We start from the raw sequence: 17,119 nt of genomic DNA, 5'->3' as shown, positions 1-17,119 counted from the left end.
GTCTAATGTCTGGATCGATCCTACACAAAGTGCTTCTTTAGCAAGGAATGAGATCAATGCAACCACATGTCAAAGTTACAAACAGGCTCTTGGAGTTGTTGCACAGGTGGTATCGTATGAACTTTGACAGCTGTAACGGTGCAAGGTACAATCCCCCCGGAGCGTTACACTGTATATGGCCTGGGTCCATGGAAGCCAGTAAGACAAGTATCAAAAGTTCACAAAGTCCCATAAATTTGCAAGTCAGCTTCCAGACCATACTCAAGGTGCTAATTTCACCTTGAAAGCCCTTCATGGCCGGGGACCTGCGCATCTGGGGAAAGATTAGTTCCCCTTCATGAGATCCTTTTTTTAAGACCAAAAGGTATACAGATGACCATCAGCTAAGGCTATTATGAATAAATCAGGCAAAAGCGATTTTTTTTTCCTGCAAGAACACCAAAGTTTAGGGATGAGTTCTCGTAACTCAAAGCATTTCATCCCTTTCCAGAAAGAAAATTCAGAAGTGTGTTTCTGAATGAAAACAAGACCCGCCAGCTGTTGCTTTACAAAATTATGAACTGCGGTGTAGTCTTTAGGCATGGCTTATCATTCTAGTTTGAAAGATGCTTTAGAAGAGGAACAAAGAGCTGGGGAACATTTTAAAGCCACCTTTGTGGTGGGGTCTCCAAATCGGTTGACCTGGAGCAATTCTCCTCTTCAGCCAGCAGGTGTCAGGCTCTGCCAAACAGAGAGAATGGGACTTGTAGTCCAAAGCAGGTGGTTGACTAAGATTGCTTTTAGAGAAAGCAACTCAGATGTGTTGGTTTGGGCATGGTTGCATCAACAGATCACCACACATAAATACAGCAGGCAGAAGAAATTTGCCTCCTGCTTTTAGACTTGTGAGAAATTTTCCATGGCTCTTCTCCTAGAGGCGATGTCCCTGTCCTTTTGCAATATTTAAAAGAGAATGCAGTCTCTATAGATTAACAGCCCTCATGAGAAACACCAGTGCATAAATAGAAATAGAACATCAGCAGGCAGGCCTCGTTGCCATATATATATTGGTGGTTTCGATCTTTTTTAAAAAATAAATAAATAAATAAATAAATAATCAGGAAACAAATTCCTCTATTTTTGCGTTCTGGTAAAATATCGATCTGACTAAAGTATACAAAAGCATTCGTGTGCAGCGATGGGGAGAGAAGGATTTTGTCATTTACAAAGCCAAGGCATGCAATTGATGTGTTCAGCGTTTCAATCCTGAATACGTTGTAGGATGGTGATGATGGGATTATTCGATTGCACGCTCGTTGCATGTGACTTTGGTGAGAAGATGCAACCATTTTAGATCTTGGGGGGGACAGGCAACCTCTGCAAAGAGGAGCTATATATATATTTTAATGATTGTTTTATCAATCAGCACCCAAACTACACCTCTCCTGTCTGGTGAAGGAATCAAAAAATACTTCAGTTGCACAACTAAAGGGACCAGCAATGAGATAGACTAGTTGAGGGGTCTTCAAACCTGGCCCTTTTATGACTTGTGGACTTCAACGCCCAGAATTCCTCAGCCAGGCCTGGCTGAGGAATTCTGGGTGTTGAAGTCCACAAGTCATAAAAGGGTCAGGTTTGAAGACCCCTGATGTACAGCCTTTTGTTTTAAGAGAGTTACTCCAATGAATGAGGTGTCTATTTTTTTGTATATTTCCTATCGCAAGATCAGTATTTTTCAACCTTGGCAACTTGAAGATGTGTGGACTTCAACTCCCAGAATTCCACAGCCAGCATGGAATTCTGGGAGCTGAAGTCCACACATCTTCAAGTTGCCAAGGTTGAAAAACACTGAACTAGATTCTTAAGGTATGGTGATTAGAACTGTCTGTAAGTGTGTACACAGGGATATTCTTGTGTCGGCAGTTAGTTCGAGTTATGTTCTTAATGATTCTAAGTTTGGCACTTTGTCTTACAGAAATTGCATGCTAGGCTAACCCATTCATTGAGCTGTTCTCCTTGCTTCCATGTCCTTTCCTGTTTAGCCACCTTCAGCTTACAGCCTATTAATGTAGAAAGGTGATTTTTAACTCCTGCAAAAAGCTATAATTTCCCTTTGCAGACCTCAGCCCATTTTCTGACCTGAAGACTGTAACCAGACATACTAATGTAGTACCTTTCCAGATTCTGTTGTTCATCAGATTTGTTAGGTAACTTTTATCTACTAGTAGAGGGAGAGAAAAAAAATAATCCTTCCCTGTCCAAAAGAAAGTCAAGAGGAGATGCAATTCCTTCCCACAGTTAGAGGCTCCAAGGCAACTCTAGCCATACCTAAACATGGTATCTACAATTTGTTGTGTCTACAGATGGAGTTGTCCAAAGATGCATCTCCTTCAGAAAATCTGTGCAGGATTCAATCTGGGTTGGTCACCAGAACCAGAAGTTTAGTCTTCCAAGCTGGAGCCCATTTTCAAGGAACTTCTCTCTAGCAGACTGTGTGCTGTTCTTTGTGTAGTATTTATATGGTGTCTGTTGTGTGTAGCTGTTTTAGATGTTGATGTCTGACTATTAAGTCACTGGCTGTTGTTTGCTTGTGCTGCCAAACCCTCGCCTCCGAAGTACTTGATAAGTTGATGGTAAATCACCACTCCTGCTGACTGATGTGGGACCTGTTTCCCAGGCTTCAATCACTTCCCTGGCTGTTTTTGTGCCTGCTCGTCCAACAATCTTATTAGCTGCAAAACTGAACGTATGTCCTTGTTCACTGCAGTGTAAGCCTACCATACGACAGCCTATGATTTAATAGCCAGCCATCAACACCTTAATCAACATCTAAAAAGCCACATACAGCAGGCACTATATAAATACCACACCCAGAACAGAGTGTGTGCTGCTAGAGAGAGGTTCCGTGAAGATGGGCTCCAGTACGAGTCCTAAAGCTCAGGAGACAAAATCTCTGGTCCTGGTGATTGACCCAGATTCAATCCTGCAACATTATCTTGGGACACATATATTCATTTGTGAGAAGAATCTATGTTGTTTATGCAAAACATCAACTTGGTGTGTCTCTGAACCATAAGTCACTTTTATGACTTGGTTCAGAATGTAAGCATTGAGCCTTGAAGGTTAAAGACAATATTTTAACACAGTTTTAGTTACCTAGAATTCTATCCCTCTCTTTCCTTAACACTAAACCCTCTTTCATTCCTTCAGATGTTCAGAATGCACGTGAATATGAGCTACAGTATAGCATAGTGTGTCAGAGATTGGCAGATCCATTTTTAAATTCCTGGGTCAAAGATCTTTCTCTGCTAGGGCACTGTAGGCAGCCCAAAGGAAACCTTTGTTCTTCTCATGTTGAGTTTGCACTCTTAACAGGACAATCTAAAATTTTAATTAAATATGAGATGCCTTATCTTATCCCAGTTATAGTCAACAGAATCCAGACCATTCAAAGAGAATTGCCCTTCTGGTCAACATCCATGGGGTAGCAAAATCCACCAAATTGACTAAGATAGGTAACACGATTATGTCCAGCATGATGGAGTTGCTTGCTAGCATTTTACACATGGGAATACATTTTGCAAGTGCATTGAGCAAGCCTCTGGTAGCACAGGTGGCTTTAACCAGAGTTTTCTGCCTAGGCAGGCATGCATTAAGGCAAAAGCTAAGAGTTTGCTTTTACATATTTGTGTAAAATAAGGGTATTTTTAGAAAAGCTTTCTAGGACATTTCAGCAAGGAACCAGGTTATGAATACTATTATCCCAAGACTAAAAACACCAGCCTGGTTAACAGGTAGCAAAAGATTTGGTTGGTCTCTTGAAGGACACACCGTTTAGGCACACAATTTTGTGCCTGGAGTCAACATCTTGAAAAGAAAAAACAACAACAATCAAACACAAGTGATCTAGTGCCACTGAAGGCCAAGGTTGAATTTGGAATTCCATCAGTGTTATTGCATTGCATTGTGCCTTTCATGTCAATCGCAGATCAAAAATGATTGGCAGTAGATGGTCTCTCTCTCTCTCTCTCTCTCTCTCTCTGTTAAGAAAGGTCAACAAACAAAATGATCCAGAAGATATTGTATAATCCAGAATAAGCAAAGTCCTGGGAGCTTCGTACAGGCCTCAGTTTGCAGAAGACAAGAAGCAATTAACCTGACATTCGTTCCTCAGTGTTGCAAACATTGACTGTCAGGTTTGGAATTACAGGAGTCAAAATGTGACACATCTGGAAGGCACCAGATTGAGGAAAGCTAAGCTACCATTACAGTGATGCCTCAAACTACTTACTCCTTCAAACTAACATGACTACAATTCCCCTGTATAATTCTTAACCTTACCAGGTTGATCAGACAGGAAAACATGACCAGATGAGCTAATTCTACTTCATTACAAGGCTATGTCGACAGAGTCTTGCCAGCTCTGAAAGTACAAGTCACATACTGTCTCCTTTGCAGTCTGAAAAACTAGGAAATGTCTCTTCTGAGCCTTTTCCTCCACCCATGATGGAGCTGGGGGCTATGCCATCTCTTATCTGACTCTTCCCTAATCAGCATCTCTTTGTCTGTCTCCCAAGGTCTTTCCTCACATACAATTGCAATCGTTTATCCAGAATAAACACGAGAGCATTGCAGAAGGCAAAAAGAAGATTTCAGGGCAGGCATTCAGCTTCCAGTTCTTTGCCATGCCACAAGTCTTAAAAATCGGGCTGTAAAACTGGAGCTTCTTTTTGCCAGGATGGTATCATAACTTGGCTTATTTAACAGACACAACAGTGTCGTGAGTGGTGACATCACCCTGATTATAAAGCCCAGCCCTGTCTGCTAATGCTAGGCCAGTGTTGCTTATCCTTGTCAGGTTTGAAGCTATGTGGACTTCAACTCCCAGAATTTTCTAGTCAGCCTGCTGGCTGGGGAATTCTGGGAGTTGAAGTCCACATAGCTTAAAACTCGACACGGTTGAGAAACAGTGGCCTAGGCCAAAATATACTGGTGGGCTTGTGGATCCCTTGCCGACGAATATCACGGGCTGCAGTTGGTTGTTAAATTCATGCACTAAATAGACACTCTTAAAATTTTCCTTCTAAATTTATGCATCCATGAGAGGGGAGTGGGAGGAAGAACCACAATTGATTAGGTTAGTCATTCAAGGAATTTCAACAGGTTTTTAATAAACCATTACTTATCACATTGACCATTGTCAACTCTATAGTAAACTCTGATTAGGCATCCCCCCCACAGGGTATCACTCAAGAGATAGTAACTTCTTGCAAGCTCCATCCGAGAGGGCTTGCTTTCAAAGGGTTTTCATTTCATTGACTTATTTACCCAGATCTGATTAATTTGTAGGATTTCTAGGATTAACCGAGAAGGGTTAGTGAAACTGCATGCCAGCTATGATCCTGATTTCCCCTACGTTAAAGAATTTATTTATTTATTATTTATTTTATTAGATTTATATACCGCCCTTTCCCGAAGGACTCAGGGCGGTTTACAGGGCAGTATTTAAAACAAGAAATACAAAAGTTAAAAACAATTTTAAAAATTACATCAATCCCTGAAAAAAGTAAAAACCCCAATTAAAATTAAAATTAAAATTCTCAGCCTGGGCCAGAGAGCTCGAAGAGCCAGGTCTTCAGGTCCCGGCGGAATGAACGGAGGTCAGGGGCAGTCCTGAGCTCCACGGGCAGCTGGTTCCAGAGGGCAGGCGCACCCACTGAGAAGGCTTTCCCCCTGGGTGTTATCCGCCGGCAATCTTTTACCGGCGGCAACCTGAGCAGACCCTCCCTGTGGGAGCGCACTGGACGAAGGGAACTTGATGCTGACCCAAGCCATTTAGGGCTTTATAGGTCATCACCAGCATCTTGAATCTCACCCGGAGGGCAACCGGGAGCCAATGAAGCTCGCGGAGTAGAGGTGTTACATGGGAGTATCGGGAAACCTCCATCACAACTCGCGCGGCCGCATTCTGCACCAGCTGAAGCCTCCGAGCAGTCCTCAAGGGCAGCCCCATGTAGAGAGCGTTGCAGTAGTCTAAACAGGAGGTCACGAGCGCATGAGTGACTGATAGATTTCACTTAGGCTTTTAAAACCTTCTACATTTTTATTCAGCTGCTTTAGACTCACATAATTCAGTCTCTCTTTTTCTTCCTATAAATGTGTCCCAAAACAAAATCACTCAACTGTGAGTTATATGAAAGATTAAGTAGATCCCACCCATTAAATTTTTAATTTATTTTTAATTTTTAATTTTAATTTATTGCACAGATGACTTTAATTTTAATTTTATCTTAATTTCTGTACTTATTATATGTTATTGTTGTTAGCCGCCCTGAGTCCTTCGGGAGACAGGGTGGGATATAAGTCCCATTAATAAATAAATAAATAAATAAATAAATAAATAAATAAATAAATAAATAAATAAATAAATAAATAAATAAATAAATAAATAAATAAATAAATAAAAAAATAAAAAATAAAATAAAATGCCCACTTCTGAATCTTTCAGACCCAAATCCGTTGAAATTAATCAATCGGTTTCCAGAATATTTGAAAGTCTACGCAGCAAGAGCTGTGGTATGAAAGAAGAGATTAGAGATATCCTTTAGAAACTTCCAAGGTATCCTTGAAAGTCTACTGACTGTTGGAAGTTGCAGAATTAAGTAACTATTCAATTTCACATCGTGAATCGTTACCGTGCAGACATGGCAGTCGACGGAAATAAAAGCAACCCGTGGAATTGAGCTGTTTCCTGTTTCAAGAAAAATGGATTTGAAACGGCAACCTACGATCAAGTCCATCTAAGCGAGGGGAAGACAGAAATGGACCTTCCAGCCCCCATGTCTATGATAACCCTAGTTAGAAGGGATGTTGTGGACACATCTCTTTGTTTTTTCTCAGTTTACTCTCTACAGGAGCTACACCAGGCTTTGAAACTGTCCAGCAAGAAGGAAAACGGGGCTATATTCAAGCAGATAAATGCAGACCAAGAAACTGAGAAGTAATCCGCCAGGCAAAAACAGAGCAAGGAGCCCTAAATTTAGCAAACATTAACCAGAACTCCAGAGAGCATCCATCCCGCTCTGGAAGGCGCTGAATTTTTTAAAAAAATGTTTTTGGAGAAAGTGGAGCAGTGTTCCTTGACCTTTGGTCAGCTGAAGATGTGTGGACTTCAATTCCCAGAACAGAATGGCTGGGGAATTCTGGGAGTCGAAGTCCAGGCACTTTCAAGGAGCCAAGGTGGAGAAATATTGTGCTAGAGCCACGAGGCACAACGCATTGCAGAGGTCATCCCTTCCTACCACCTACTGGTTAGCGCCCAAACAACTCTTCTTCTTCCTTCTACCGTCAAGAATTCTTCTCATCTTTCCAAGGACGGAAGCTTATTCTCAGATTCCTGCCGTAGGATTCTACGCAAGTTCTTTTCCTTCCATCGTTTTGATCTTGCCAACCTGTCTATAAGCGTCACAGTGACTGTAGCAAGCCAGGATGAGGGCAAATGGGTGACCTGGACATCATTACATCATTACCCAAAGGGTGTGCAAATATCACAGCCTAAGTCCACAACTCGTGCCATTTCTATGATGACAAATGTCACTCGTCCCCCGCGGAGACCCATAATTAGGAGGTGCGAAGCAGGAAGCTGTCATTACAGACTGGGTTGATATTAACCTAGATATATGCAAACGCAGAGTTTAGTGTTCTCAAATTCTTGGCTTTCCATCTTAACAGTGGTCACAGCATCCTAAGCAAGATAAACCTACCTAAACCTCTGAGTGTGCACACCGAGAACTGGTTTGATGCCTCTACCCTTCAAATATTTTATTTAACAACCAATATCAAACTCAAATGAAATCGGCCTTGCTTCAGAAATAGACTGGGCAACCATTGACTGAGATGATATAAAGTCTCCTGCCTTGAGCAGGGGGGTTGGACTAGATGACCTCTCAGGTCCCTTCCAACCCTATGATTCTAGGTTCTCTTGAGATTTTGCTGTCTTTTTTAAAATTCAGACGTTTCTTTCAAGTTATGGCCCTAATCCCGATCTAAAACCTCAACGCCGTTTTCCTTTCTGCTACTAAGAATTCATGGACGTGCCATTTGGACATGTGGCATGAACCGTTTTAGATTCCCACTGCGTAACTGCTGAATAATTATTATTATTATTAAGCCGCCATTCCTCAACACCTATGATAGATATGTTTCTTCTTCTCCGAAAGCATTATTTTAAAAAAAAAACACTAGCGTGGTCTCTGTGTGTGATTCGAAAGCTCGGGGCCGTAACGTCTTCTCATTCAAAACTGATTGTTTACCTGTGACACAACCAAGCTCTGACACAATGCCTGCGTAGTAGAGAAGGCTACTACGAGTTGCAGCTATCTACCCAAGCGTATGAAAAGAATTTCACTTATCCAATTTTAGAAAGTCATGAAGATAAAACCATGGACATCGCAAGATGTCCAAGTTACGCGTTCCAGGACTCTCTTGCTCTTTGTAGGTCACAGGTGCCCCATCTCTTCCCCCACCCCCAAGGTAAACTATGATTAAGTGCCCCCTACTTCCGGGTCCCAGAACATGACCTTCCCATCTGCTGAAGAGGTCCTACATGTAGACCTGTGACTGCCTCATGTTCTTGACATTATCTTCAGGTGGCTTCATGGTTTCACTGTCTTGGGGTTGACCAGCCTAGATCACCAAAAGGCCCTTCACCTGTGGCTGATCTCGGCGGAGGGCCACAGGGCGTGCAGAGGTCAGAATCTGTGTCTGACTCGCCTTCCGCAATGTAAGGTCTGATTTTGGCCACCGCGGTGTAGCAACCGTTGTTCAGGATGTCCAAATTTTCTTTGGACTGAGAAATGCTGAAGCCGCTGAAGGAACGCTCCAGTTCCTCATGGTCGACCGACGGGATGGAAATAGAGGTGTCGCTGTCTCTCAGGGCACTTTCGGGGTGTCTAGCAGTCACATCTTCATTCTTGGCATACTCGGAGCTGGCTCGGTTGCCCCCATTGTAGGCCGATAAGGAACGCTCGTGGGACGGCGGCGGTGGGATTCTCACCAAGGAACCGGGATCGCCAACTGGGGACGTCCCGTAGCTCGGACGGGGATAGTGCTGCCAAGAGGTGGAGGGAGGACATGAGTTGTTTGGCATCGTTGTGGCTGGTGGGGCAGAGAAATTCTTCTGGCCTATGGAACTGGTTGAGCGGATGATCTTGATAATGCAGCCGTTTTTATCAATGTGTTCCCGGCTGTCCTCTGGACTGTGATAAGGTGGCGCTGGGTCAGGCTCTTTCGAGCCAAAATAGGCCTCTGTTTCGGTAGGAGGGATCCCCATTCGTTGCATGTAGATGTTGACCAAGAAATCCAACTTCTTCTCCATGGAGAGAACCTGGAAAATGGCCCACAGACCCCCAAGACACAATTAGCCAAATTATTTTAGATCTCAGCTACCTTGATTCAGCCATCAAGAATCTCGAGGACAGCGCCAAGTTTCCTAAAGATTAACAACTGCCACAGTAACACTGAAGGAGGTTGTTTGTAGCTCAGGATTGAAATGTGGGATCCGCGGTGCTCTCTGAGCTGGGTTGTTTTCTTGCAGATCTTTCATTACCCAAACTAGGTAACATCATCACTGCTCAAAGGGAGTGAGATTTTCAGAGTGAAGAAATCAGAATGGGAGGAGGAGGAGGAGGAGGAAGAGGAAGAAGAAGAGGAAGAGGAGGAGGAGGACTGGGGTCCTTGGTGCTCTCTGAGCTTGGTGATTTTCTTGCAGATGTTTCATTACCCAAACTAGATAACATCATCAGTGCTACAAGGGAGTAGGCTTTGCGAGGAGGAGGAGGAGGAGGAGGAGGAGGAGGAGGAGGAGGAGGAGGAGGAGGAGGAGGGAGTCCTTGGTACTGTCTGAGTTTAGTTGTGTTCTTGCAGATATTTCATTACCCAACTAGGTAATATCATCAGTGCTAGAAGGGAGTGGAATATGCTCCCTGTTTATATACAAATAGTTTGGCCTGGCAGTGCCTTGACTAGGATAAGCCACTTATGTATAAACAGAGAGCAAAACCACTCCCTTCTAGCACTGATGATGTTACCTAGTTGGGTGATGAAAGGTCTGCAAGGAAACAACCACACTCAGCGAGCACCAAGGATGCCTTGACTGCCAGAGTGACGTAACAAACTTCCAATTTCTTGGGGGAAATATCCAAATTAAGGAAATGTTATAAATTCTTCCATGTTTTTTTAAGTAACTCTTAGCATTAATTGTTTTTTAAAACATATTAGCTCTAATTCACATCTCTTGTTTGAGTCTAATCAATCTTGGCTTCCAGCAAACACTGCCTCATAGCGAGCAGTGGATTGGCTTCACTACCACCGTTTTCACTTAAGGACTGCTGTAGAAAACATTGTTAAGATCAGGTCCGATCATATAGTGACCTGCTTTACAACCATCACAACTTACAATCATAATTGCAGGACTCAATTATGGTTGTTATTCAAGGTCTACCTGTATACCTACACCAGGGGTAGGCAACCTTGGCGCTTTTATGACTCGTGGACTTCAACTCCCAGAATTCCTGAGCCAGCTTGGCTCAGCTGGGAGACCTTTCCCTTTTCCCTCAGCATGGCTGGCTCAGGAATCCTGGGAGTTGAAGTCCACGAGTCATAAAGCAGCCTAGGCCTAGACCAGGGGTAGGCAACCTTGGCGCTTTTATGACTCGTGGACTTCAACTCCCAGAATTCCTGAGCCAGCTTGGCTCAGCTGGGAGACCTCTCCCTATCCCCTCAGCATGGCTGGCTGAGGAATTCTGGGAGTTGAAGTTCACAAGCCATAAAAGAGCCAAGGTTGCCTGCCCTTGACCTAGACTGACTAGCCACCCAGTAATCTGAAGGTGAAGGTGAAGAAGGGACAAAGGAGAAAAGAGCATCCCCATTTCAATATATTTCAACCATTATATTGCAGAAATGGGGTTTTTGTTTGTTTGTTTATTAAAATTTATATGGCTGCCCAGCTCACTCTCAGTGGCTCTAGGCGGCTTACAAAGATAACAACCCAATATAAAAACAATAAAAAAGCAATAGCCCCTCCCCCCATTTCCTGGTGACAAGTGAGCCATTTGATGGGCTCCATTCCACTCTGGGGTCCCCAGACTCACTGGCCACTTCCAACTCTAGGGCCTTTCAAATGAGTGTCAAATTGGAGGCCAATCTTATTTCCACAAAGATAATAAGGGAGGGAGCCACCACAGAGAAGACCCTTCTTCTTGGCCCCACTAGATGGACCTCCTTAGGAGAGGGGACCTATAACATCCCCTGCCTCCCTGCTCTGGTGGGTCAGATAGACGTTACTGTAGAAGTCAGTCTGTCAAATAACCTGACCTTAAGCCAGGTAGGTGTCATGGTTCTGACTGATGAACCCAACTGAGCACACACCTTTGAGACATTCCAATCTCTTAATGTAAAACTGTATTGAGTACATCACTTTGGCACTAACGAAAGTAAAACCAGCTCTGGCAAGACCCCTCCCAAATCCATATAGTAAAAGCATTGAATTTTCCCTCCCTTCCTCCCTCAGGTCACGTTGCCCAATCAAGCAGAAAAAAAATACTGTTATGAGAAAGTGTCTCTGGGTCTAGCCAGACACCTGGTGTAACGTCCTTGAGTCTCAAGGTAGGGCTTCTTAATCTTTGAAGTCTGCATTCCAAACCTCCTCCCTCCTGCCCAAGTTCGTTGGCAAGCTGAGAAGCAATATTTGTTGCACCAGCAAAAACCGTGCTTCGAAACTTGACAGTAGGGCTTAAAAGGTGACAACCAGCACCTTGATTTGGACCCAGAAGCAAATCAGCAACCAGTGGAACTCTCACAGGAAAGGGGACAAATAATGTTGGAATCGTACCTGTTTTTCCACCTTGCCAAGTCTGCCCATCATACTTGGATCTTCTTGCAGTTCCCCTTCAGCCGAGCCTTTGGTGCGGTCTTTGTCTGTCAGTGATGGTCCGCGCCCAACAATCTGGTCCACTCTGTGGAGAGCAGAGGTCCCACCCAGGAGAAACAAAACAAAACAAAACAAAACCAAATCAAATGAGCAAGCTACAATCAAAGAGATCAGATCTCCATCCTTATCTTCCAGATCTTCAAACATGTATTGTTCCTCCAGTCTTTTATTGTCCAATGATTGACAGAGGTAGCATCAGGCAAATACAGGTAGCCCTCAGCTTACAGTGGGGCCCCAAATTTCCAAGAAAGCAAGACAATTGAAAAGTTAGTTGTGTCCCATTTTTATGACCTTTGGGGCCACCTTTGTTAAGCGAATCACTGCAATGGCCTCCCCCGTTGACCTTGCTTGTCGGAAGCCAGCTGGGAAGGTCGCCAATGGTGATCACATGACCCCAGGGCAGTGCAATTGTCATAAATGCATGCCGGTTGCTGAGTGCCCAAACCTAGGGATGCTACAAAGGTCATGAGTGTTAAAAATCAGGCATAATTCACTTTTCTCACTGCTGTTGTAACTTTGAACGGTCACTAAATGAATAGTCGTAAGTTGAGGGCTACCTGGATTCCACCAGCTTTACTTTTCTAACGATTTAACAAAAATAACATCAGACAAGTAAGTAATTACTCAGATGCAAAGTAATGCGCCTCTTTATTTCTCCTTGCATCTTATAGTTCAAAACACTGTTTCCCTTTCTTAGAGATTAAATCTGGCACAATATGCACAGCAAATTTGCCCCTTGAGATCAAACCTGCATTGTTTTTCCAAACCTTCTTCAGTTTTTCGTCTCTGTTTATTTAACGTGGATTATATTGCTCATTTTAAGTGTTTAGAAGTAACCCAGAAAGAAGACCAGGAACGTGGGTAGTTTTCCATTATATGTCACAGTTCTAAAATAAGTAACGCGCGCACACACAAACACACACACACACACACAAAGAATAAATTTGGAAGTTCAAATAAGTAATACTATTTACTTGACATTGCTGGTGATGTGATAAGGATAATTAGTAATGCTGGATCAACTTCGGTGGTTTCCAATATCCGAATCTCACACTGTATTCTAGGTTGCAGGGGGAAAAATGATGTTGAAAATAGTAGCACCTGCAATATTTCCCAAAGTTATTTTGTTCCTCACTATCCTTTTTTTTTGCTTTTTCACATGGCCATGTATCCTAAAAAAAATTGTGTGTGTTTTTTAAAGGATTTATATTACAGGAAAAAAACACAAATCTAAATCTAACTTTTTGCACAGGTCACTATTATCAAAGATGGGAAACAAACTTATTTTTTACCCAATATACTTGCATATACAACATATAATGCCCTTCAGTTAATACCTATATATCAGCGTATTTCAAACTTGGCAACTTGAAGATGGGTGGACTTCAACTCCCAGAATTCCCCAGTCAGCCCTGTGGCTAAGGAATTCTGGGAGTTGAAGTCCGCCCATCTTCAAGCTGCTAAATTTGATAAACGCTAACTAAGAGTCTACTCTGTCTTCCATGAATAAACCAGCTTGAATCTTAGTTTTGCCTGAGAGTTTATGGACTGAGTCCTTAGCCTTTTCACAGAACTACAATTCATAAGCTCTATTTTAATAACAAGATTAAAAGGGGCAATTATAGAATGTGCATATCCTCTCTCCCAAAATGAAAGTACGCAAGCAAGGAGAAATGATAAACCATTAAGGTATAAAAACTGGTTCCCCCAGTTTGGGCCATAAACAATTAAAAGTAATCGCTACTATGAGGATTTTGTTCAGAAAATGAAATTTTCTGAAAACCACAAAGTGATTTTCTGAGGAATGCTAAGAAATGATTGCTGGCTTGAATGAAAAGAGGAAGAATTACAAAGAGCTATCAGCTCACTTGAAAAATAAAAATGCTTTTGCGGGCTTTGTTAGTCAAGAATTCAGAAAATGGTCAAAAAGGGAGACACTGTTTTGCTGTCCAGATCTGAGTTTGTAAATTATCTGAAGGTGCGACTTTAGGCAGGAGTCATCTATCATTTTCTTAAATACGATAAATAAAATAAAAAATATTCTGAACTCTCTAGAACTGTAGGAAGTTTCCATGAATATGAATTACTAAAAATCAGCAGTCATGTCCCTTTACTTATAAAGCTATATATATAACCTTTAGCAGAATTTTAAACATGGGCTTTGACTTACTGGACATAATCAATTTTATTTCTTGGAGTCTTTTTCTAAAGATTTTTAGAAAAATCTAAAGACTTTTTTTTGAAAAGTCTTTTTTCTAATTTTTATATGGCAATTATCTTACCTCCCCTTGTGTGATCTTTAAAATCTGTGTGTTTTTTCCCAGGAGACCCCTTAAATTGGCAGAGGAGAGGGGGAGAATGGAAAATGGTTTATGATTTCCTCAGAGTTATTGTTTTACGCATGGCTATTGTTTTATTTAGAATTTTTAAAAAACAAATTGGAGAAGATACCAGGAGTCATTTTCAGTTTGGGGATGCCTAAATATGTGTTAAAAAAATAACTAAAGGTAAAGTAAAGGTTCCCCCGCACATGCGTGCTAGTCGTTTCCGACTCTAGGGGCCGGTGCTCATCTCCGTTTCAAAGCCGAAGAGCCAGCGCTTGTCCGAGGACGTCTCCGTGGTCATGTGGCCGGCATGAGTAGACACCAAAGGCGCACGGAACGCTGTTACCTTCCCACCGTAGTGGTCCCTATTTTTCTACTTGCGTTTTTTACGTGCTTTCGAACTGCTAGGTTGGCAGAAGCTGGGACAAGTAACAGGCGCTCACTCTGTTACGCGGCACTCAGGATTTGACCCGCCAAACTGCCAACCATTTGATCGACAAGCTCAGCATCCTAACCCACTGAGCCACCCCCTTATTATAGACCCATCTGTCTTAACCTCAAAAACTTAATTAGCCCCGGTCAATTTTACTTTTGCATAATGTGCCAGATTTATACAGGTAAACTTCTAAAACCCCCAAATGACAATAACCAGGTTATTAAAACCACAAACAAAACAGTATATTCATCATTCTGTAACAAAATTTGTTGTCTGAAGGAGAATTTAAACAGTACTTCTTCCACAGCTCTGGAGCAAAGGCGAGTTCCATGCACAAGGCGTGAATGAGTTATGAGTTCAAGGTCAGGCAAAGAAAGGGGGGAACGGATTAATGAAATGAAACGTTTATGAACATCTCAAAAAACTAAAAGTGCTCCCTTGATTACACATTGTTAACACAAAGCAAAGGAAGGGTCAAGTCATCTGGCTGTTTCAAGTCATACCAAATTGCCTTACTTTGGCAGAAGGATGCTCAGAAATTTGTATGCAAATCTTTTAAAAGAGCTAGGTCCTCTCTGTGACTCATTAAAGCAGCTGTGTATTGTTCACTTGCAATATCCGTCTTCTGTGTGGAAAGCATTTGGTCCCCAGGCTCACACCTTTGCTTCACGAACAGCTAGCAGGAAGTGAGGTGGCTGTGTGTATCACTGTCATGGGCTGTGCAAATTCTTCAAAAGAGCTGTGTCTTCTCTTCGACTCATTAAAGCAGCTGTGTATTATTTATTGGCTGGCAATATCTGTATATTGTGGCACGAATTTGACCTCCAGGCACACATGGCTGCTTCATACACAGCTCCTAGGAAGCGAGGTAGTTATACATGTCAACGCCAAGGGCTGTGCAAATCCTTTAAAAGAGCTGTGTCCCCTATTTGACTCATTAAAGCAGTTGTGTTTCATTTATTTATTTATTTATCTTGCAATAGCTGTATACTATTTCAAGCATTTGGGACTCCAGACCCAATGGCTGCTGGATGAACAGCTTTCAAGAAGCAAGGTGGCATATACGTCAATGCCATGGGCTGCGCAAATCCTTCAAAAGAGCTATGTCTTCTCTTTGACTCAGTAAAGCAGCTGTGTATTATTTATTTATTTATTTTTGCAATATTTATTCTACTATTGCAAGCATATGGACTCCACGCTCCATGTCCACCTTCCAGGAAGCGAGGTGGCTATGGGCATTCAACACACGAAACAGCCTGAAGCAACTTCTATAACATCTGCACATGCCTCAAAAAAAGTTCCAGCTGTTTTAATGTTTTTTAAAAAAAGTCTTTTCTATGTACATCTTCTATGCACATTTTTTTTTAACAACGCAATTACTTGGACCTACATTTGTTCTGGCCCTTGACCATTAATGACCACATTTATGGTGGTTGTTACTATTTATCACAATTTTATTTGGAAGCACAATGGCAAGGGGACAATTGCACGGCTTCACAGAATTAACTAGGCCATTGCTAATGGTAGAAGAGTTACACTGTTTTTCCTTTACTATGCATATTAAGTAGCATCTCTTGGGTGCCATTTGTGGCCATGAGACTTCTACTTTCAAGGTTAGACATCTCACCACAAAACATGGGGTGAGCAACAAATCAGGCTGACAGATACGACTCATCTCATTTCCATGACGAAAGCGAAAAGGTACGGGCAATCCAAATTCTAGAAAATGCAGACCTTGAAGGAGTCAAGTTAGGAAAATAACGTTTACGGTATTTACTTCAATAAGGATGACCACGCTTGGTCCACCTTGCCTAGCAACAGCAATAGGACTGAGACTTATATACCGCTTCATAGTGCTTTATAGCCTTCTCTAAGCGGTTTGCAGAGTCAGCATATTTGGCCCCCAACAATCTGGGTCCTCATTTTACCAACCTCGGAAGGATGGAAGGCTGAATTAACCTTGAGCCCTTCGGAATCGAACTGCTGGCAGTTGGCAGAGTTTGCCTGCAATATGGCATTCTAACCACTGGGCCACCATGGCTCTTTCAGAGCAGGAAAGGCAGGGAACCCATCAGAGTGGGAAGGGAGGGAATGTTACAGGTCCCCTCTCTTAAGGTGAGCCATCTAGAACAACCCTTTGGGCACCAGAAATCAGTTCCATGGAAAACCATTTTTCCACGGAGCAGGGTTCAGGGTTGTTTTGTGTACTACCTAGAGAGGCTTCCACAGAAAAGAGGGGGTTGACCTATTCTCCAAAGCACCAGAAGGCAAGACAAGGAGCAGTTGATGGAAACCAATCAAAGACAGAACCAGTCCAGAACTTTCCAGAGAAAGAGAAATTTCCAGAGAGTTAGAACAATTAATCAGTGGAACAGCTTCTGCCTCCAGAAG

The 17,119-nt window shown here is 42.5% G+C and overlaps 1 protein-coding gene across 2 annotated transcripts in view; it reads right to left on the bottom strand.

Moving 5' to 3' along the window:
* Positions 1-8,641: 8,641 nt before the first annotated feature.
* Positions 8,642-17,119, bottom strand: part of KCNQ2 (potassium voltage-gated channel subfamily Q member 2) — a gene marked incomplete at both ends in the record, with an annotated part of 113,406 nt that continues 104,928 nt past the window's right edge. For both annotated transcript variants that reach the window (XM_083360836.1, XM_083360837.1), the window contains 2 exons: positions 8,642-9,364; positions 11,870-11,993. In XM_083360836.1, coding sequence (XP_083216962.1) covers positions 8,642-9,364; positions 11,870-11,993 — 847 coding nt within the window. The remainder of the gene's footprint in view (positions 9,365-11,869; positions 11,994-17,119) is intronic.

The sequence above is a fragment of the Vipera ursinii genome (genome assembly GCF_947247035.1).
Source record: "Vipera ursinii genome assembly, chromosome: 3".
Taxonomy (NCBI): domain Eukaryota; kingdom Metazoa; phylum Chordata; class Lepidosauria; order Squamata; family Viperidae; genus Vipera; species Vipera ursinii.
The sequence above is the reverse complement of the archived record's forward strand: the minus strand, read 5'-3'. Positions and strand labels throughout refer to the sequence as shown.